This window comes from Talpa europaea, assembly GCF_964194135.1.
Source record: "Talpa europaea genome assembly, chromosome: 7".
Taxonomy (NCBI): Eukaryota; Metazoa; Chordata; class Mammalia; order Eulipotyphla; family Talpidae; genus Talpa; species Talpa europaea.
In genome coordinates, this window is record NC_140074.1 from 103,516,392 (window position 1) to 103,539,538 (window position 23,147).

Below are 23,147 nucleotides of genomic sequence, written 5' to 3' on the forward strand. Positions count from 1 at the left end.
CTTTCCAGATGCTTGTTAAAGTCAGTGTTAACATTTGTTTTTCCCAAATGGGCTGTGAGTTTCATAGAAACAGACTGGTTCCATTCTTGTCCATAATTGCCTTTCTAGTACTTAGCTCAGTACTTGGGTGGTGAATGTTCAGACTCCCTGGGGCAGGAGCTAGAGTGCCCAATGAGGAGACTGAGACATGCAGTTAATTGTCCCGTATGCTGTACAGGAAGCCGTCTGACTGGTTCTTTGGGTATCTGAGTTAACACTGTGCTGGGCTGTCTAAGCAGTATGTAGATAAGACTATTGTCTTTGACCTGTTGCTGGAGGCATCAAGGCATGAAGTAGATAGGGCAGGCGATTGGGAAAGAATATAGATGTGAAGTGGAGAACAACAGTCAAGTTGGTCATCACTGTGGGACAGATTGAAAGCTGTCAGGTCTGTTACTCTGATTATTATGGTTGTATGGGCATCGTGCAGGACTGTACTCTTTCGTGGAGCCAAACACCCACTTTTGGCCCAGAGGCTAAGATGCTTACAGAGCCTGGGAAAGTAGAGTAGTGTGGTAGGTATGGCACATACCCACAGCTCCATCAGTGTGTTGGAGGGTGAGATCCCTGTTGCGGGCTACCAGGTGTACCCATTCACTTGCACCCTTCACCTGCTGCCTGAGAAATGTTCTGCCTAGAAATGGACTGGAGAGTGTGGTTCAGCCAAGTTAAAAATTTACCCAGCAAAACAATGTGCTCAGGGTGTTAAATTCCTGGCCCAGGTTCCATATACAGGGCCTGAAAGTTCCTATGACTGTCCTTAAAGGACAGTATAAATTGCGTTCTCAGGTTGTAAGTGAGAAAATTGATTGGTAAGGAATGGAATCTGGAAAACTGAATTAGGGGCATATTTCAGAGTCCTGTTAAGCTGGAGAGCTTGACCCTCCTGAGTTCTGCTGGGCCTTTGCCAGAAGAAGCAGTCTTTCCTACCCTTGCCTGAGGAACTTAATCTCTGCTCGGAAACCTGTGATTGGCCTCCCCTAGGAGAGTTCCAGCAGGTTCAGTGGGTGAGGTGCAAAGTGTGATCCCTGAGGAGGTGTGCTGCACTCCAAAAGATCATCTGGCTTGGCCTGCAGGCACACCTTGGAGAGATGCTGGGCATTGGTTCCAGACCACTGCACTAAAGCTAATAAATATCTCAGTCAAACAAGTCATGAGGAATTTTTGGTTTCCCAATGCATAGAAAGTTACATTTACACTGTAGTCTATTAAGTGTACAATAGCATTATGTGTAAAAACCCAACATTTATTAGTCTGACACAGAGACATGAAGTGAGCACATGTGGTTGGAAAAATGGTGCTGACAGATTTGCTTAATGTAGGCTTGCTATAAACCTTCAGCTTATGAACAGTGTGATTATCTGCAGAGTGTGATAACTGGAAGTGGATAAAACGTGGTGTACCTTCATAAAGATAGGAGCTTGGGGAGTGTTTTGAGGAATGGATGTTGAGGGTGTGGGGTCATGGTGGGAGTAAAATTAAGTTGTATCGGGCTGAATTTATTGGTATGGACCCACTAAGCAGAGTTCTGCTTGGTTGTGGCCTGAAACAGACCAAATGGGTCATGTGAGGTTGAGGTGCTGTAGTTGCATTGAATGTTGCAGAGGAGGGTCTCAAAACTAAGCTGGTCTCCAGGACTCAGGGAACTGAGTGCTAGAGGGGATCTGTCACAAAATGCCTGCTTACTGCCCTGGGAGCATTAGCTCTCCTATCTTCTCCCATCACTGTAAGAAACTTGGAGTGAGCTCCAGCATCCTTACGCATCCTTGACCTCCCAGGGTTAGAAATCACAGGGGACTGCTGCATTGAACTGGGACACCACCTGCAGTGGGGGTTTTGGGTCAAGGCAGCAGTTCTGAATGGTCTTCATTCAGCGTTAACTTCTGATTGTGACTACTGTTGTTTAGGTGTTTTTTTTTTCCTTTTTCTGGTTTACTCTGGTATTGTTGCTTAGATCTCTATCAGTTTGTCCATTAAAATGACTTGTGAGAGGTAAAAGTAAGCCTATGTGTTTTTCGTTAATAAGTAGTCTTCATAACTTTTAAAATAATGGTCCAGAAAGGGTCAGCTAAAATATGTAATCTTTAAAAAACTAACTTACGTCTGTGGTGTGACTTAGGTTACATGGAGCCTGTGTGAAAGGTAGCTTCATTGCACTTAAACAGTTTAGTTTGTACATACTCTTACCTAGCAATTCAACAACCAGAAATTATTGTATATTGTATTGTACTTGCAAAATAGATTTGTGTAAAGTTTTTCATGGTGGTGCTGTGTATGATAATGAAAAATTAGAAAAACCTGTGCAGTATTGCAGTTAACAGGATAAAATAAGTGATCTTTACACATTAGATTATTCTGTCACTATTAAAAACAAGAGGCTGATAGGAAAAAGCTTTTTCTACTGTGTGGAAGACATATCATTTAGTAAGATAATAAGTTATAGGACTATATTCTCCGTCTTATGTATGCTAAGATGTTTGTGTGAGTTTACAATGCCTGTGTACTTGCATTAAAATCCGTTGGATTCACAGCAGTCTTTGAACAATGGGGAAGAGGGCTGTGTATGAGATGGTAACAATTTGTTGTCTCCTAATAGCTTCTTTTTTTTTTTTTTAAAGATTTATTTTTATTTGTTTATACAAGCGCTGGGTACAGTCAGAAGCCCGGGAGGGTGAGAGAATTCACCAGAGCCAGAGCGGGGAGCAGAGCAGGCAGAAGGACCGAAGTACACTGCTGAGGGGAGCAGCGGGCGGCAGGAGAGGTCTGCACACCATGCGGGACCTTCCCCCGGTGGCCGGAGAGCAGCCAGGGATTGAACCGGCGCTGCAGAGGCTGCGGGCAGCTTCGCAACCCAGCGCTTAACCACTGGGCCACTGGGGAGGCCTAATAGCTTCTTAATCTGAGTTTATAGTAACAAATTTCCATTTGGTTTGAGGACTACTGACTTCTCAGAATCTTGCTTTCTCTTTTTTTTATTGTGAAATTGGCCCAGTTGAAGTAGTTACAAAGTTTGGTTGGTGACACAGCAACTGTGTTACTATCATTCATTTCATATTGCACTTGACTTTAGCCAAAAGGCTGAGAAGCGATTATTACCATTCGTTTCAGAAATGATAAATTTTACTCACTTAACATGTACTTGAGGTGTGTTTGATCATGTATTATCACATGACTATTCATTCTCCTGTTGACAAATGTTGGATTGGTTCCAGTGTGATACTGTGGGATCAGGTCTCGAGGAACAGGACAACATCAAGTTGGAATTAGATTTAGATTTATTGCGGAACTGTGGGAGGTAGTCTTCAGCCACTTGCAGGTCTGATGTGTGGGGGGAGAAAGAGATGGAGGAAATAACTGTTAGGAAATGTCTGAATGAAGTCAGTTTGGAGAAAGTGTAATCCAGGCCAGTGAGGGGTTGCCCAGCCAAAGTCGGGGGCACAGAAGTACCTAGTCCTGAAGGAATGGGCCTGCTTACTATGGCATCTTACTATGGCCAGACATTGGCTAGAAAGAGCCTGTTGGATGTGTGGGGTGGGACACAGGGTGGTGGTTTTGGAGCTTTCACAGTGGTGCAGCTGCTATCAGTTCAGCTCTTCATGGTGGGGCCACCCAGGAGACACATTGTCACGGCCATCACAGAACTTGTGTGCCATGAACATTTAGGTACTTATTTTCTTAGATGCTTGTGTTAGGAGGAGAGTTGCTGGGTGGTGACCAGTGTTAGAGGATAATGCCAAGCTTTTCCACTGTGGATAAGCTCATTTTTATTCTTAACAATAGTGAGTGGATTCTTGAGGATCCTAATCCTCACCCTACCAGTTGGTATTGGGTTTTGATTTTAGTCATCCTGGTGTGTTTGTGGTAAGATCCATTCTGGTTCCTGCCTCCTAAGTTACCTGTGGACTTCTGATTGCCTTGGTCTGTGAAATGTGAGCAGAAGAGACTTGTCCCGCAGACTTTGAGTGGTGAGGCTTGTTGCATGCCTGTCCTCCTGCCTGGACTCAGTCTCCAGAGGGAGCTTCCTGGTGGGCCATGTCTTTTACTATTCTACAGTGATCAGAGGGAGGGGGAAAGGAAGGAAAGTAGAGAAAAGGATTGGGTAGGGTGGGGAGTAGGAATTTGAAACCATAGTTTCACTTGTTAACCTATCCTGACGAGCATATTATTTAAAAATAGACTTTACGGGCATGCCTTGTTTTATTGTGTTTCACTAATTGTGCTTCCCTTACTGTGTTTTTTTACCGAGTGAAAGTATGACAATCCTGAGACAAACAAATATGGGTGCCATTTTTTCTGTCTTTTGGTGGCATGTGAAAATTTATTGCTGCTGTGTTTTCACTACCAAAACTTAGAATCTTGGTCTTTCCTTCTTGCCTTTGTATGAGGCCAAAAGAGAGAGATTGGCTGCTTTGACAGCCTTAAAGCAGACTCTGGGAATGTCACCAGCAGTATTACCTTTGTAACCAAATCCAGCAACCAGAAATTCATCATTTTCCTCAATAAAATTCAAACAGCCATCGTTAGGTACAAAGGCTGTGTCGTCCTGTCCCGTCCCCCCCACCCCCGCCCCATTCTTGGTCAGCTGGACTCTGACATACTAGCTGAATCTGGCTGTTTGGCTTCAACTCTTACTTTTTCCAGCACAATTCCCTTTCCATGAGAAGTGCCTTCCAGAGGGTTGCCTTTAGGGCAGTGCCTGCATGGGCTTTCTTGTACTGTTTATCATGACACTGTTGATCATCCATGGCTTCTGAGTTTCCCGGCAGTACAAAGACTGAAGCTCTAGCCCATTCTGCCATTGCTAAGGACCTAAGCTAAAGAGAAAAAAAAACAGCACAGAGGGCCTTTTCCCCCAAAAGCATCTACTCACTTTGTGTTTCTGTGATGCATTTTGGTAGTTCTCACAATGTTTGAGACATCATTATATCTGTTCGGGTGATTGGTGATCAATGTTACTGTTGTAATTGTTTTGGAGCTCCACAGACTGTGCCCCTGTGAGATGGTGGGCTTAGTAGGACTGGCTGCTCCACTGACTCTCTCTTTCCCCATCTCTCTCCCTCTCCTTGGGCCTCCCTATTCTCTGAAACAAGAGATGCTGAAATTAGATCAGTTAATCCTTCAGTGGCCTCTCAGTGTTGATGCAAAACGACGAGCCATGTGTCTCACTTTAAATCAAAGCTAGGAATGATTGAGCTTAATGGGGAAGGCAAGTAGAGCACCTGCATAGGTGGCGCAGCGGTTGAGCGCTGGGCTGCGAAGCTGCCTGCAGCCTCTGCAGTGCCAGTTCTATCCCTAGCCGCTGGGTGAGGGTCCCACATGGTGAGCAGACCTCTCCTGTCACCCGCTGCTCCCCTCAGCGGTGTATTTCATCAGTCTGCCTGTTCTGTTCCCCGCTCTGGCTCTGGTGAATTCTCTCGCCCTTCCGCGCTTCTGACTGTACCCAATGCTTATATAATAAATAAATCTTTTTTTTTTTTTTTAAATGAGGCTTCTTGCCCCAAACAGCCAGGTTGTGAATGCAAAGGAAAAATTCTAAAAGAATATTAAAAATGTTACTCCTAGTGACTACATAAATGATTAGAAAGCAGACCAGCCTTCTTGCTGATTTGGAGAACGTTTAAGTGATTTGGACAGATGATCAAACCAGTAACAAAACTCCATTAAACCAGATCCTAATCCTGAGCAAAGTCCTAACTTTCTTCAATTCAGTGAAGGCTGAGAGAGGGGAGGAAACTGCAGAAGAGAAGTTTGAAGCTAGAAGAGGTCGGTTCATGAGCTTTAAGGAAGGTAACCAGCCCCATAACATACAAGTACAAGGTGAAGCAGCAGGAAATCCAGAAGATCTAACTAAAGATTGGTGTTGAAGGTGGCTGTACCAACAACAGATTTCAGCTTAGGAAAAAATAGCCTTCTGATCGAAGATGATGCCATCTAGAACTTCCATAGCTACAGAGGAAAAGAAGATTGATTTCAAACTTCACAGGACAGACTGATGTTTGCTAGGAGCTAATGCAGCTGGTGACTTTCAAGTTGAAGCCAATATATGTATACAATTCTGAAAAATCCCAAGGCCATTAAAAATTATATTTGAGCTTTCCTGCCTGTGTCCTGTAAATGAGACAATAGATTCTTAATTTGGTTTCTTTTTTTTTTTTAAACATGATCTTCTAAGCCACTGTTGAGATCTACTGCTCAGAAAGAAAGATGCCTTTCAAAATATTACTGCTCATTGACAGCACATGTGACCACCCAAGAGCTCTCTTTATTCATTCATTCATTCATTCATTCATTCATTCATTCATTCATTCATTTAAGCACTGGGTACAGTCAGAAGCGTGGGAGGGTGAGAGAATTCACCAGAGCCAGAGTGGGGAACAGAACAGACAGACCGATGAAATTCACTGCTGAGGGGAGCAGCGGGCACAGCAGGAGAGGTCTGCGCGCCATGTGGGACCCTAGCCATGTGGGACCCGAACCGGAGGCTGGGGATCAAACCGGCTCTGCAGAGGCTGTGGGCAGCTTCGCAGCCCAGCGCTCAACCGCTGCGCCGCCGGGGGGAGACCCCACCCAAGAGCACTAATGGAGGTGTACTAGAAGGTTATGTTTTCATGCCTGCTAATACAGCACCCATTCTGTAGCCCATGGAACAAAGAGTAATTTGGACTTTTGAGTCTCATATAAGAAATTCATTTTGTAATGCTATCGTGGCCATATATTCCTCTGATGGATCTGGGCAGTCGTTTGAAAAACTCCTGGAGAGGATTCACCATTCTAGAACCCATTAGAGACATTTGTGGAAGGAAGGAGGTTTCAACATTAACAGGAGTTTCTTCTAACCCTTATGGGTGACTGAGGAGTTCAAAACTATATAGTAACTGTAGACGTGGTGAAAATAGCAAGAGAATTAGAAGTGGAGCCTGACGGTGTGACTGAATCCTGCAGTCTCATGATAAAACTTTTTAAGCAGGAGCAAGTAGTTGCTTCTTATAGATGAACAAAAAAAGAAAGTGGTTTCTTGAGATGGAATCTACTGATAAAGATGCTGTGAACATTGTTGAAGTGACAACAAAGGACTTAGAATATTACACAAACCTGGTTGGTAAAGCAGCAGCAGGGTTTATAAGAAGGTGGACTCCAAATTCTAAAGTTCGGCTGTTGAAAAAATGTTACTGTACAGAGTCACATACAGCGAAGTCGAAGTCTGTCATGAAAGGAAGTCAGTCCGCATGGCAAGCTTCTTTCATGTCTTATTTTAATATGTTACCACAGCCATCCTAACCTTCAGCAACACCGTCCTGAGGAGTTGGCAGCATCAGCATTGAGGCCAAACCTTCCACCAGCAAAAAGATTGTGACTTGCCAAAGGGCTCAGGTAATAGTTAGCATTTTTTCAGCAATGAAGTTATTTTAATTATGGTTATTAAGTACTTTTTTTTTTAGGCAGTGGTAGCACCCATTTAATAGACTGCAATATAATGTAAACACAACTTACATATATGCACTGAGACCGGAAAACTCATGTGACTACTTTCTTGCAATATATGCTCTTTTGGGGTGGTATGGAACCAAACCCAAAGTATTTGAGGTTTGCCTGTATATTTCTTTTAAAATTATGCTTGAGGCAATGTTGGCTTACAGAACTGTATATGTTTTAGGGGTTAGAGGTTCACACCTCTACAAATGTTTGTTATCGTACCGCCACATTCACCGCCACAGCCCCAGTGAATCCTCCGCCATAGTCTGTTAGACCCCCTGCCCCCTTTATTCCACCCCTCCATTCCCTTCTGGTAACCTCAATTCTGGTAACCTCAGTTCTGTATTTTTAAGAGCAGTTTTAGTTTCGCAGCAAAATTCAGCAGTGATTACAAAATTTCCCCTCTGTCCCCTATTCCTCTTAAATCTCCCATTATCAACAATCACATAGATTTTCCTATTGCCTGAAGAACACTCTTGATGTTTCCTGCCTGTTGTGTGAGTGCTAATCATGACCTGAATGTTAGTCTGGGTATGCGCAAATTAATTTTCCTTTTTTTTTTTTTTTAAAGATTTATTTATTTATTTATTTTATACAAACACTGGGTACAGTCAGAAGCACGGGAGGGTGAGAGAATTCACCAGAGCCAGAGGGGAGAGCAGAGCAGGTAGAAGGACTGAAGTACACTGCTAAGGGGAGCAGCGGGCGGCAGGAGAGGTCTGCGCGCCATGTGAGACCCTCGCTCGGCCGGCTGGGGATCGAACTGGTGCTGCAGAGGCTGCGGGCAGCTTCACAACCCAGCGCTCAACAGCTGTGCCACCGGGGAGGCTCTTAATTTTCCTTTTTGAAGGATGTTTTTGGTGTATATGGAATCCTAACTTGTCAGTTTTCTTCCAAGGTGTTGAAGGAAGTTATGAATTAACATCAGCTTCCATTCTGTTTATAAGAAGTATACTGTCACTTTAATTTTCCACAAATTAAATTTGTCAGACAAATTTGGAATTTGTCTTTTTTCCCAGGATTTTATGACTTTTTTTCTTTTTTTGGTCTTTGGTTTTCAATATTTTTACTATGATGTGATTGATGTTACTATAATGTGTGTGTCTTTTTAAAGATTTTTATTTTTAGATTTATTTATGCATACAGGAACTGGAGTGTAGGCCAGAGGTGGGGTGTGTGTGAGAGGATTCACCAGAGACAGTGGGGAGCAGAACAGGAAGATCTACTGAAATATACTGCTGAGGGGAGCAGCAGGCAAGATAGGAGAGCTCTGCTGTGCCATGTGGGTTAGCTCCCTGTCTGGGGATCAAACTTACGCCACAGTGTCTGGCAACAGCTTGAAAGTGCTGAGACTTTAACCCCTGAGCTTCCAGGGAGGCCCTGATGTGGGTTTTTTTTTTTTTTTTTCCATTTTGTTTTTACAGGTCTCATTGAATCCTAGCATCTTTCGTTCTTTTGAAGTTTGTAGGTGTTAATATTTTTAACTTTTTCTGCTACCCTGTTTTTGTTTCTTTCTTGTTTCTGAGAATTCATTCAAACTCTTAAACCTACTCAGTCTCTTCCTTCCATGATTCATTTTGCTTATTTTCTTTTCATCTGTCCTTTTCATAGTAGGCTAATGGTAATTTTTAGACAAGATTTGCCTACTGTTAATTTCATTGAGTTTATTTTTTTTTTTACCTCTGGAAAAATCTGGTTCTTTGATAGTTTTCTACCAAAGTTTTGTTTCATATGTCTTTGAATATAATATTTGTAATTTTTATTTTTCATTTAATAATTTTGTTTATTCCTATATGTTTCTTTCCCCAACTTAGAGTTGATTTTGCAGCACTAATGTCTCAAAAGCCCTGTACTTACTTTGGTTTGTTTAGTACTTGTTATTTCTGCTCATTTTTGTTTTTCTCCTTGTGGGCTGGTTTGTGTGTGCACATGTGCACTTGCAGTAGACTACATTTAAAAATGACAAAATAATTTAGGATCTAGGAATATACTCCTGAAGACAGCTTATGCTTTATTTCCCATGCATCTGAGGTGTTGGCAGTGGATTCACCTCAAGTTGGTTTGGGGGGGGGGGTCAAGATATGAGTTGAGATGGGATGTGGTTTTTTGCCAGCTTCTTATCATCCCCTGCTCCTGAGAGAACCTTGGGATATAGTTCATATAAGTGGGTTCTCCAATCCCTTCTCCCATTGGTAGTCAGTAGATTCCAGTCTCTGGCCCCTGGCCTTGCAAAGCTGTTGGCTTTTCAGCCGCCTCCTTAGCACTTGACAGGTTCTTTCAGGGATAGAAGTAGTTCTTGTGTGTTTCAGCATAGGATTACTGCTTTAGATCCTGCCTCTGGTGTGCTTTTGTCTTCAGTTCTTTGATACTTTATTTTTTTTTTAAAGATTTATTTATTTATACTTTATTTATACAAACACTGGGTACAGTCAGAAGTGCGGGAGGGTGAGAGAATTCACCAGAGTCAGCAGAGAGCAGAGCAGGCAGACTGATGAAGTTCACTGCTGAGGGGAGCAGCGGGCGGCAGGAGAGGTCTGCACGCCATGTGGGACCCTCACCCGGTGGCCTGGGATCAAACCAGCACTGCAGAGGCTGCGGGCAGCTTCGCAAGCCAGCAAGCCAGCGCTCAACCGCTGCACCACTGGGGAGGCCCTCTTTGATGCTTTAAACTTATGTTTAGTGTATCAGCTTAGTATATTCAAGTTTTTATCATGAAAATTTGCAAACATAAATAAAAACTAAGAAGAGAATGTGAACGAACCTCTCTCTCTTTGACACCACTCCAGTAGTCTGTGGTAGCTTTCTGGCTTCTGGTATGACTGACGATCTAGGATCCTTGTATTCCCTGCCCAGCCTGGAATTAACCATTCCTATAGGAAACCCTGGATCCTGATAGTTGTTAGGGTAGTTCTTGAACATTTTATTTTGATTTTTCTAGCTTTCAAGGGAGTTGTCTAGATTGCCGTTCATTCTGCTGGGAGTTGGCCATTCTCTACATTGGTTACTGGAGGTAGCCTTTGTAGACCCATAAGGCTTCAGAGTTTTTGTGGGTGTTTTTAGGCAGAGGTGGTTGTGCCATGAATCTTTTAGTAATCTGGTGACACCTATGGGTACTTCTCCAGAATGTTTCTGAAAACAATAAAGTAAAATACATGGGATCACAAAAGAAACTATTTATATTTAAGTAGTGATGAAACAGAAAACAATATTAGTGTAGTATTATGGCTTCTTTATTAATCCTTTAAGTGATGAGATAATGTGGTTGACATATAGGTAATTAAAATTTTATTTTTAAGATACTAAAATGAAGAGTTTGATGTTTAAAGACTAAATGATGAGGTGGATTTTGACTTAGTTCTTTCCGCTCTTTGATCAGTAGATAACTGGTGACAGGGAACAATACTAGGGAACATCTTAGATGCAACCCTGACAGGTCTTCTCAAGAACAGGTCAGGTTTCACCTCTGAGCCACAGTTCTCTGCCTAGGGCCCTTCCTGCAGACCCCAGAATACAAACTTGAGGATTGGTTTCAACATTTCACTTAAAATGACTTTAGAAAGTGCTATCCTTGTGATTATTCTTTCATTATAGCAAATCAGGACTCAAATCCTTAAAGAAGCAAGGCACAACAGATAGGGAGCTCTTTGTCCTCTCCAGCGCAGTCAGGATAGTCTCCTCCCACGTGGAATTGGAGTGGTGACCAGGGACACTCACTCCAACCTCATGCCCAAAGTTGTAATTGTGGCCTCAGTGTGTAAGCAAGGTTGCTTGGACCATTGCATTCAGACACCTTGTTTTTCTGTCCTCTCCCCTCCCCGGGGTCAGGTTGCTATCAAGGGGCTCGAAGCCCCATCCTTTAATCCCAAAGTTGGTCTTTTGGCGGCCATTACCTGTTCTAGGTCATCTTGTTAGCCCAAACTGTGTAGGGGCACCTCTGAATAGCAAAAACCCATGTCTCATGGAATTCAAGGATGTAGAGTACTTGCCAGGAAGTAGGACCAGGGCCTGCCAGGCTCTGTTTATGGCAGTCACTGATTTTACTTGTATAGTTTCATGACTGGTAGCCTGAGGCTGACCCACTTTCATTGACTGTTTTGTGACTGGACTAGGAACTTGAACTTGAAAGTACTGACCAACTTACAGGATATTTTAAGATATGAAACAAGCACAGTGGGATGGGAAGACCTTGATTTATATTGTTGAGAAAGTCAGAGGATCTGGTGACAAGACTGGAGTTGTTTCCTACTTTTAGGATGTAAATGAATATAAACCACATGAAGGTAGAAATTTCCCCCTATTCAGATTCATGGCCCTATACATTTTGTCCTTACTTAAGAGCTCCTAATTGGAATCTGGTGTTAGATGTGTAGTGATTCAGGCTGTTTAATTATTTTATTTTGAAAAGAGAGTTTGGGACTCTGAAGGCCTTTACTAACTTTTTTTTTTTTTTTTCAATAGAGGCAGGGTTTTTTTTTTTTTTTATTTAGTTTGTTTGTTTGTTTTGTTTATACATGCACTGGGTACAGTCAGAAGCGCGGGAGGGTGAGAGAATTCACCAGAGCCAGAGCAGGGAGCAGAGCAGGCAGAAGGACCGAAGTACACTGCTGATGTTAGGGGGAAAAGGATGTCCCAAAGCAAATTCCATATAGGCTTTGTGGACTCCACCCCCACCCCAGGTCAAAGCCAAAGACACTGGGAACTCCAAATCCCATCACCACCAAAGGGAAGGTGGCTGGGACCTGAGGGTGGGGTTAAGCAGCCAGGTGGATACAAAAGGCAGACATGTGGGCTTTGGGGGGCTCTCCATTTTGGGCTCTCGGCCAGCTTTCAGCGTCCGGTCAGCTCTGAGAGTGACTTTGGGTTTCCAGGTCGTCGGATCGGGTAGGACGCATTAAAGACTTTATTTCCTTATTTTCTCCCTGAGTTGTACCTTTTCCTTATTTTCTTTTTCTCTTGTAAATAAACCTTTTATTAACCCTTTTGTGTGTGTCTGTAGTAGAGTATTCATAAGTCTCTTTAAAGCACGCGGGTGAGGACCCACAGCCAGGAACCCGTTTAATATCGGGGCTGCTCTATAACAGCTTGGCGCCCAACGGTTTTTTTTACATCAGTTGAACCATTTTAAGATTTTTTTTCCTGTAATTTTTACATATCTGCTGTCTTGTTTTGGCTAACACCTCCAGATTTTTTTTGGCTTAAACTGATGAACTATTTTTCCTGGAGTGGAGGACTTTTGCTTTCCACAATGGACAAATACCTGGAGAGACTGGTTTTCTTTCACACTGGAACCTGACAAAATGTTCATCTGAGACTGCATCCCAACCTCCATATATTCGATCTTCATCACCATGGAAATGGTGGCAACAAGTGAAAGGGGGGAATTGTTAGGGGGAAAAGGATGTCCCAAAGCAAATTCCATATAGGCTTTGTGGACTCCACCCCCACCCCAGGTCAAAGCCAAAGACACTGAGAACTCCAAATCCCATCACCACCAAAGGGAAGGTGGCTGGGACCTGAGGGTGGGGTTAAGCAGCCAGGTGGATACAAAAGGCAGACACGTGGGCTTTGGGGGGCTCTCCATTTTGGGCTCTCGGCCCTTTCAGCGTCCGGTCAGCTCTGAGAGTGACTTTGGGTTTCCAGGTCGTCGGATCGGGTAGGACGCATTAAAGACTTTATTTCCTTATTTTCTCCCTGAGTTGTACCTTTTCCTTATTTTCTTTTTCTCTTGTAAATAAACCTTTTATTAACCCTTTTGTGTGTGTCTGTAGTAGAGTATTCATAAGTCTCTTTAAAGCACGCGGGTGAGGACCCACAGCCAGGAACCCGTTTAATATCGGGGCTGCTCTATAACACTGAGGGGAGCAGCGGGCGGCAGGAGAGGTCTGCGCGCCATGTGGGACCCTCCCCTGGTGGCCAGGGGGACCCAGTGCTCAACCGCTGCGCCACCTGGGAGGCCCTGAAGGCCTTTAGATATTTAAATTGTATGTGTTACAGCCAAACTTTGGGTAATCAACAATGCTTTGTTAAAGACTGAGCCCTTCATTTTAATATTGAAGTTTTAGTTAAAAAGATAACCTAACCCAGCCAGTCTCTTCTCTGGAATGTTTATTTCGGTGCCATCCATTGATAGATTTGTGATTTGACTTTCTAGCAAATTCTTTTATGTACCTAGAATGGTTCTCAGTTCAATTCCTGTGCTTTCTCTTTCCACATTTGCAAAATTGGAAACCATTGGCCTTTTTACTCTTTAACTTTTTATCATGAAAATTCTCAAGTATATAGAAAAGTTGAAGTAAGCTGAGTGAGGAACAACAAATATTTTGCCATCTTTTTTGTTTTAATTATTTTTGTCCAATTGTTAGGGGGAAAAGGATGTCCCAAAGCAAATTCCATATAGGCTTTGTGGACTCCACCCCCACCCCAGGTCAAAGCCAAAGACACTGGGAACTCCAAATCCCATCACCACCAAAGGGAAGGTGGCTGGGACCTGAGGGTGGGGTTAAGCAGCCAGGTGGATTCAAAAGGCAGACACGTGGGCTTTGGGGGGCTCTCCATTTTGGGCTCTCGGCCAGCTTGCAGCGTCTGGTCAGCTCTGAGAGTGACTTTGGGTTTCCAGGTCGTCGGATCGGGTAGGACGCATTAGACTTTATTTCCCTATTTTCTCCCTGAGTTGTACCTTTTCCTTATTTTCTTTTTCTCTTGTAAATAAACCTTTTATTAACCCTTTTGTGTGTGTCTGTAGTAGAGTATTCATAAGTCTCTTTAAAGCGCGCGGGTGAGGACCCACAGCCAGGAACCCGTTTAATATCGGGGCTGCTCTATAACACACTCAGCAACTTGCATATATACAATACAGTATTATTAACTTCAGTCCTGTGCATCACATCCCCAGGACTTATTTATCTTACAACTGGATGCTTGTAACTTTTTACCACCTTAATCCATTTTCACTATATCCACCAGTCTTTACTTATGAGCTTTTTAAAAAAGACTCTGTCTTTAAAAATAGTATCTTAGAAAATAAGTTACAAATTTTTTCAGTGCCTTAAGTAAACACATTGACACCAACTCCAGATTTGGCTACTCGCCTCCCTCTGCTGCCCCCCCCCCAACTTGTAAATGTAATTTCCTGCATGTATTACATTTAAAACTACAGCTGAGTTACACTGTACATCCTCTATTAAGATTCATTTGCTAACATTTCCTTACTGATACTTTTTGTTCAGCCTTTTGAAAATTGTGGACATCATTTTGTAACAGGGTGGTCCCCAGGAAAGGGGGAGGTTCCAGGTTCCCTGCCCCACCCAAGGAAGGGTGGAGCTGAGCAGGGAGAGAAGAAGCTGCAGAAGAGACTGAGGAAAGAGGCAGGATGGAGCCAGGAGACCTGGAGGAGGCGCATGGAGCCTAGAGACACGCGAAGAAACTGTGCTTGTCTTTTGGTCGTGGACTGGGTGACACAGATGTGGGTGAGACCCGGGGAGTTGACAATGGCAGCTTTTATCTTGATGTTGATTTTGCTCTTTTCCTTCTGGGCTTGTCCGGTTGTTTGTGACCCTTTTCTGTGTGTCCCCACTGGAAGATGCTTTAGACTTGTGGCAGGCCTTGGGGCCTTGCTCTGGGCCAATCCCATTTGGATGGACTTTTACCCACGAGGGGATGGGTAACTTTGGGTGCTTGATTTAGAAACTAGATTCTTTGCCTTACCTGTATTGTTTCCTAGTTTTATTAAAGTTCCTTTTCATTAAAGTCTCCTATGTTTTGTGTTGATGCGGCGGATGGCAGAACCTATTTAGAATAGGCAGGTTTGCGGGGTTTTGGGCTGCCCCTCTCCCTGTCCTATAACAATTTTAAATGATGATATTCCTCAATTAAAATGATATTCCTCATTTAAAATGAGGATATTCCTTATAACTACAATAGTATACTTAAGAAAATGATTTCCTGTCTCACATTTAGGCCTTCTCCAGATTTTAGCTATGCCCTTTTCCACAAATATTTATGATCACATACTGTCCCTCCCACCATGTTGACAACTTTAAGACAAAGTGTTGGCAGTCCAGACTCCAGCAGCCACTTCAGTATGGTCTTTAGTGAGCCTGTGCACTTTGCCTTTAGTGACACAGGGCTGGTGCTTCTTTGGAACTTGGCACTTTTGCTTGAACAGTTTTAGAGGTTTCTTTTTTGGGGGGAGGGGGGAATGGCAGCTGGCAGCAAGTATTTTGATGCATAATTTCTACTTCGTGTTGTTTTACTACTTTTATATCTGAAACGTTGGAACACTTATTTCTTAAATCTTTTTGGAGACAGACTCTAATGTCATTGAATTTTGTGACACCATCTTCCTTTAGGGGAACAATCTATAAGTGTCTGTTTTTACAATAGATTTATCTCTTCAGTGCTACTTGAAATCTGTATGACCGTATTTAAACTTTTGTGCCTAATTTTCAGTTTCTAAGATAGAATGTGTGTCTGTTGGAGACTGTAGGTTCTGAGTTGATGGGGGTACAGGAGGAAGTGTCATCTTGGGAGCATGTGTTTTTCTGTGAAATGGTTTATGGGAATCTTGTGATTTTCTTGGAGATCATAACAGAAGGAGAATTTTGAGTTCAAAACTTAAGTTCATGACATATTTAAAAGACTGTAGCAAAATTACAGCAAAATTTAAAAGACTAGTAAAATTTAGTTATATTTCATAAGGATGGATTTAGCGAAAGAAAATTCAGGATTCCCCCCCCCCTTTTTTTACTAAGAAAAATTACAAATTGAAACAAACATTTGATGGATAGCACTAATATGCTCTTCATGGACATTTAAAAATTAATTTCTTTGCCATTGTCATTCTTTGTGTTCTCGCTTTTATTATCTGAACCGTTTGATTTACTTGACAACATTATAGTAGTTTACCTCTAGAAATTTCAGCATGCAGTAAGAAAAAAAGGTATTCTCATACATATCCACAGTATCATTGTGCCTTTAAAAGTTAATGAGATCGGGCCTCCCCGGTGGCGCAGCGGTTGAGCGCTGGGTTGCGAAGCTGCCCGCAGCCTCTGCAGCGCCAGTTCGATCCCCGGCTGCTCCCCGGCCACTGGAGGAGGGTCCCACATGGCGCGCAGACCTCTCCTGCCGCCCGCTCTGCTCCCCGCCTGCTCTGCTCTGCTGCCCGCTCTGGCTCTGGTGAATTCTCTCACCCTCCCGTGCTTCTGACTGTACCCAGTGCTTGTATAAATAAGTAAAATAAATAAATTAATTAATTTAAAAAAAGTTAATGAGATCTATTATTTAGCCCCTACTTAAAGTTTTCTTTCGTCTTAATCTCTTCTACAGAGCTTTCCCCCTCCATACCATCCATTCAGGGGGTGTCTGTTGTGGTCGGTTGATGTCTTTAAGTCTCTTGTAATCTAGAGCACTGTGCTTACTTTATTCCTTTGGGATGACATGGATTTTTGAAGGGTGTGGCCTGTCCTACAGAAATTCCTCATTTCTTAATCTGTTTCCTGGTGGCGATGTCTCACTTGCTCCTATATCGCCTGTTACTCTGATAAACTGGATTTAGGTATAGAAGCTGTATGAAATTCAGGAAAAGCATTGCTTTACATGTGGTACAGCATGTCACAGTGGCAGCCTGTAAGTGTAGGTGACTCACTATTGGCGATATGCAGTTGGTGGGACATCCCTTCAGTGGGAAAGTGGCCATGGTCGTAGTTAGCTGTCATCTGTGGGACCCTTTGGTGCTGTGCAACATTGTGTTCCCATGACTTTCAGTCATGGTTTCAGCATGTTTTGTCTGTATAAACGTAGAACAGTTGTTTACATGGGCATTGAAATTAAGTTCCACTTGACAGTGTTTCTGTAACATGTGAGGAAAACTAATAATTCCTGCCATCCTAGAAAAGAGATTTTGCTATTTCAGCATTTAAAGTTTAAGTATTTTTTTCAATTAACCACCTAGTAGATAGTACTATTTTTTAATTGAACAAACTTTTTCAATTTTGCTCTTTCCTGTCGAAGGAGAGTGAGTTTTTTTTGTAGGAGAGCTCCAATTTATCTGTATTTTCAAAGCATTATATAGCAAATATTGAAACAACAAAATCAGGGTTTTAGTGATTGGTACTCTTTAGTGACTCCCACCTCCTTGCCACCCCTGAGCTTATGGGCTTTGTGTCTATCAAGGATGGGCCCTGCCTCCACTCCAGCATCTGCTCCTATCTAACTAGGGTTGGGATATATGGGAAACCAGATGCTTGGACGTGTCTGGAACCTCCTAGGAGCTTTACTTTGGAGGCTTGCAAGTGTCCCAGGTGTCCAAGCTGGTGTTGTCTTTTCTCCCAGCACTTTGTACTGTCCTGAGAACCTAGGTGTCACAAAGTGAAGTGATTGCTTTGGGGACATGTGCACTTTAGCTAATACTATGTTTAAAATGTTTTGTTGTGGTCAGTGTTCACTTTGCTCTAATGATGAACTGTATTTCACTGTTTTACAGAGTTCTTATAATTTCATGTGTTTTTGCTGAACTTGTAAAGGAGGCACTTGGATAATGGATTAACAAGAACATTGCAATTCTGTGAAAAGTTTCAAGCTGAAGAATACAGAATTTTCACCCTAGTACAGCAGCGCTGCTGCTCACTTAAATACAGATGAATGAAGACCCCATTCGGGAAGACCCCTGGCCAGCGGTCCAGAGCTGATGCAGGTAGGCAGCTTGTTCTAGTATAATAAATTTAAACAGTAACAAGATTGTGGAACACTTCTATATATACCTAGTGGTTTGCTATTCTTAAAGCTTTGATTTCAGATATGTTTTCATAGAGTGTCAAAAAACCCAGGTGGTTAGGTTTTTGAAAGCCAGGGACCCTACCTTTTGGCAGAGTTATAGATATCAAGTAAATTCAGCAGTGAGGATTTAAGATTATAATAAAGAATTTGTCTCTCTTTGGGTTTTTTTGGAAAAGAAATGTGAGGAGACTAAATATTAGGTTGAGATTTAGGAAATTCATAGCCATTTCAAGGGGAAAAGATAAACTCAGTTTTTATATTTTATTTGAAGGAATTTTACTGATGGAAATGAAATGAATAATAGAACTTATATTAATTCTATTTTTATGGCATACAGCTAATACTTAGATTAGATTTTAGAATAGAATCAGGCCTCACTGGTGGTGCAAGGGGTTAAGCACCGCACTATGAAGCAATCCACAGCCTCTGCAGCACAAGTTTGGTCCTCAGCCGGTGAGGGGGCTACCCACATGGCGCAGCAGACCTCTCCTGTCTCACCCGCTCCTCCCCTTAGCAGTACATTTCAGTCAGTCTGCCTGTACTGTACTCCACTCTGTCTCTGGTGAATCCTCTCACCCACCACATCTCTGGCCTGTACCCCAGCTCTTGTATGCATAAATAAATAAATCTAAAAAAAAAAAAAATTTAGAATAGAATCTTAGACTTTGCCTGAGTTTTATCCACCTTTGAAACAAAGATCAAATGTTACTGGTTACACTGTATAAAATGGGTAAGTGACATTTACTTTAGGTAGCATGTAGGTTCTTCTTCATTCCAGGAATACATTCAAACATTGAAAAATGCCTGTCATAACATTGTAAGGTTCTTTGATAAGTGAATCTGAGAATTAAGTTAGCAAAATTATTAATCTCACAACAGTGATTATTACATAATTTAGCATTACTGTTTATATTTTGTGGTATTTGGAACTCCTTTGTAGAAGAACCCTCAGGGACTAAGATTTTAAGTATACTGTAACTCTTGATTTTAATTCCTGCAATATAAAGATAATATTGATATAATTGTTTAATGTGTATAGTAAGATTAATTTGGCATGGTGATAGTAGTGAAGGGTACCTCATCTGAGGGTTTATTGTTAAACCCAGCCCTCTCCTTAGCTCAATCCCATTCATTTCCCTTTAAATGCACACTTATTTTTAAGTACCTTTAAGTGTGCTCTATTGGATTAAAAAAAATGTGATTTTTGTAAGCTCAAGTGTAATTGTGACATACAAGATTATATTGGTTTCAGGTACATTTGATGTAGTCCTATTGGTTTATTTTTGCTTTTGTTGTCACGGAGTTTACTGACTGTGTTTTTCTCTGGGAGTTATGGTTTAAGGTCCATGTATCCATGTCTTCAGTCCACTTTGACTTAATTTTTGTTTATGATATAAGATACGGGTCCAGTTTCATTATTTTGTGTGTGGCTGTCTGGTTTTCCCAACATTACTTATTGAAGAGATTGTCCTTTTCCCATTGTATATTCTTGGCTGTTTTCTCATAAATTAATTGACCATATATTTGGGTTTTATTTCTTGGCTTTTGATTCTATTCAGTTGATCTGTGCCTCTACTTTGTGCCAATAGTTTACTGTTTTGATTACTAGGGCTTTGTGATTCCTTCAGTTTTGCTCTCACTTTGGCTGCTTCAGGGTTTTTTCTTGTCTAACTCCCTTATTAGCCCTGTAAACTTCAGTGTTTTATAGTCCTCATGGGACTGTGTAGTGTGTACATATTGGGATTATATTGAAGAATAAATGAGCTTAGCTATGTTAGGTGCCTAGCTATTTATCTGGCATATTATAGCTGCTCTACAAAAAGCAAGTATGTTGATCAAACTCTGCAATAAACATTTTTTTTTTTTTTTAAATTTCATCTTATAATTGCAAAAAGTGCTGTCAGGTTTTTGTTGCCCAGTGAAACCTTACAAGTATCATTGAACTAGTAATTCATTTTCCAGAGTTCTTTTTTTTGCGCATCATTGCAAATTCAACACTGCAATATTCTTCATTGATTCTGAAGTTGCCATCTTGTTAGAACAGCAAGCTGACTGAATTGCTCTGTAGTTTGGTAAAATAGCTGAAAGAGCCAAACTGACAAATTACTATTTTTAGGGAAACTGTTGATCTTAACCCAGTACTTTCATCTTACATTTTCTTATATGTCAATATTTGTTAGAGCACATAGCATAGGGCTAAAGACAAAGTACTCTTTGAATTCTGATTGGCCTGATGTTTGATATTTTAATTTATGAGACCTTGGGGTCATTATTGTTTTTCACTATCTGTAATAATGCACTATTTTGGAAAGATTGCTGACAAAACCCCTTGATCAGTATTATTTGTAAAATTAAATCAATCATTTATCTTGTTAGCATAGACAAGTGGTTTTGTTCTTTTAAATCCCTGTCAGTTACAGATGTGCCCATTTATAAGGGGCCCAAAAGGAGGTTTTTTTCCCCCTCATACATTTAGAAGCCCAACTGGGCATACCTTGGAGTTGGAATGAAGCTGAAGGCTTCCACAGTTAGCGCTCTTAGGTCACCTCTGCCTGTGTGGGTCTTTGGCTGGCTGGAATTTTGGAGGCTCCCAGAGTGACTGTCCACAGAGAAGCAGGCACAGCTGTGTGGCCTCTCCTCTTGGAGCCTGGGAATCAAACATCTTCACCCTTGCTGCATCCTGTCCTTGGGGCTTTGACAGATACGGCCACCTGGGGTGAGGGAGGAGCATGGAGCCCCAGCTCTTTTCTTTTTTTTTTTTTTTTTTAAATTTATTTATTTATTTATACAAGCACTGGGTACAGTCAGAAGCGCGGGAGGGTGAGAGAAATCACCGAGCCAGAGCGGGGAGCAGAGCAGGCAGAAGGACCGAAGTACACTGCTGAGGGGAGCAGCGGGCGGCAGGAGAGGTCTGTGCACCATGTGGGACCCTCGTCCGGTGGCCGGGGAGCAGCCGGGGACCGAACCGGCGCTGAGGAGGCTGCAGGCAGCTTCGCAACCCAGCGCTCAACCGCTGCGCCACCGGGGAGGCCCGAGCCCCAGCTCTTTTCTGAAGAACCACCGCAGTGGTAAATATTGGGTTGCTGGAGAAGTCATGACTCATTTTCGCTTGAAAAACTAAGAAGATAATGTCATGACTTCTCTGACAACCCAGTTGAGTGTGGACAATCCTCAGTGTGTGCCACAACCTGACAATGTGTTTTGATAAAGTGTGATCAATCCAAATTAGAAGATGGAATTTTTATTTATATATTTAGCTCAACATATTAAGAATTTATTGGTGACTACACCTGGAAGGGGAAATACTATACTTCCAAAACACTAATAAAGATGTATACCAATGGTTTAATTCAATTAAAAAAAAATTCTAAAATTTCTATTTAAAAAATAATTTGTTTATGTAATTAGGCTGGGATTTAAAGTAGTGGTTTATATATACCTAGTGACACTGGGCAAAATGAACATGTTTCCCTTTTTTTTTTTTTTAAGATTTTTTTTTTTTAATTTTATTCAATAGTTGGGGTACAGGGTACAGGCTGGAGGTGCGGGAGGGTGAGAGGATTCACCAGAGACAGAGCGGGGAGCAGAACAGGCAGACAGACTGAAAGCACTGCTGAGGGGAGCAGCGGGCGCAACAGGAGAGGTCTGCCGCGCCATGTGGGAATCTCGGGCTGGGAATCACATCCGTGCTGCAGAGGCTGCGGACAGCTTCACAGGGTTGCGCACAACCTGCTGCTTCACCAGGGAGGCCTTGTTTCCCTGTTTTTTTTTTTTTTTCCCCTTTTCTTTTTTTTTTTTTAAAGATTTATTTATTCATACATACAAGAACTGGGCTACAGGTCAGACGTGCAGGAGGGTGAGAGGATTCACCAGAGACAGAATGGGGAACAGAACAGGCAGGCTGATGAAACACACTGCTGAGGGGAGCAGCGAGCGAGACAGAAGAGGTCTGCTGCACCATGTGGAATCGGCCGGGATCAAACCAGCACTACAGAGGCTGCGGACAGCTTCACAGCGCGGCACTCAACCGCCTGCGCCACCAGGGAAGGACCCTGTATCCCTATTCTTAATCTTCATTTCTGCTGGTTTACCAGAGAATATTTCTCCTTTGTGACATCCCTTAGTCATGCTGACAGGTACAGGGAATGGTCACAATGGTCTGCCCATTGTGGTTTAATACATAATAGAATCCATGTATCTACTATTTAGATTCAAGTATTTTTGCTATATTTAATTCAAATCTTTTAAAAACCTTGATTTTACTTTCATCAAATTAATAAAAAAAATCATAGTTGAAAATGTTATATAATGCCAAAGATTTTTAACAAAAACTAGGTGCTATAGAGCTAATACTTTTAATTCTTTCTGACTTTAACACTAGCCAAAATTGTGAGTATATTAATTTCTCTGGATGTTATGATTTTAGATATTATGTATTGACTTCTGTTGTGGGTGTGGGGATTTAACTTTCTTTTGCTTTCTTGTTCTCCCACTAGCTTCCCAATACTGGTTTTGGCTAAAATTGTATATTTATTGTTTCCATTATAACTACTATATAAATACTGAATACTTGTGAGCTATGTAATATGGTGTGATTTTTTTTTTTTTTTGGTATGGTATTTTTTCCTGGTATTTAAATGATTTAAATCACTGTTAAATGATTGCTCAAATTTATTTGCAACTTGAAGTCTCTTAAACCTCCTAACATAGCTTTATAAAACTCCTCTTAGTATAATTTCCTGCACAGCCCAGTGGGATAGATAATTCAAATCTGTTTCTTTAGAGGCTTTTTTCTAGTGCCTTCTGTCCTTTTCAGTCTGAGTTACTGTCCTCTACCCTGCTGCAGCACTGCTGTCCCTGGA

General features: G+C 41.9%; 1 protein-coding gene and 1 pseudogene across 2 annotated transcripts in view; one reads left to right on the forward strand and one right to left on the reverse strand.

The window, feature by feature from the left end:
* Positions 1-4,357: 4,357 nt before the first annotated feature.
* LOC311173853 (small ribosomal subunit protein uS12-like) lies at positions 4,358-17,206 on the reverse strand (annotated as a pseudogene). The gene is made up of 2 exons: positions 17,156-17,206; positions 4,358-4,821 (listed from the first exon to the last, which is right to left on the reverse strand). The product of its transcript is annotated as a small ribosomal subunit protein uS12-like (transcript).
* Positions 17,207-18,150: 944 nt separating this feature from the next.
* Positions 18,151-23,147, forward strand: part of SPIN1 (spindlin 1) — a gene marked incomplete at both ends in the record, with an annotated part of 31,682 nt that continues 26,685 nt past the window's right edge. Inside the window, one exon of the mRNA XM_084238817.1 lies at positions 18,151-18,202. Within this exon, the coding sequence (XP_084094943.1) occupies positions 18,151-18,202 (52 nt within the window). The remainder of the gene's footprint in view (positions 18,203-23,147) is intronic.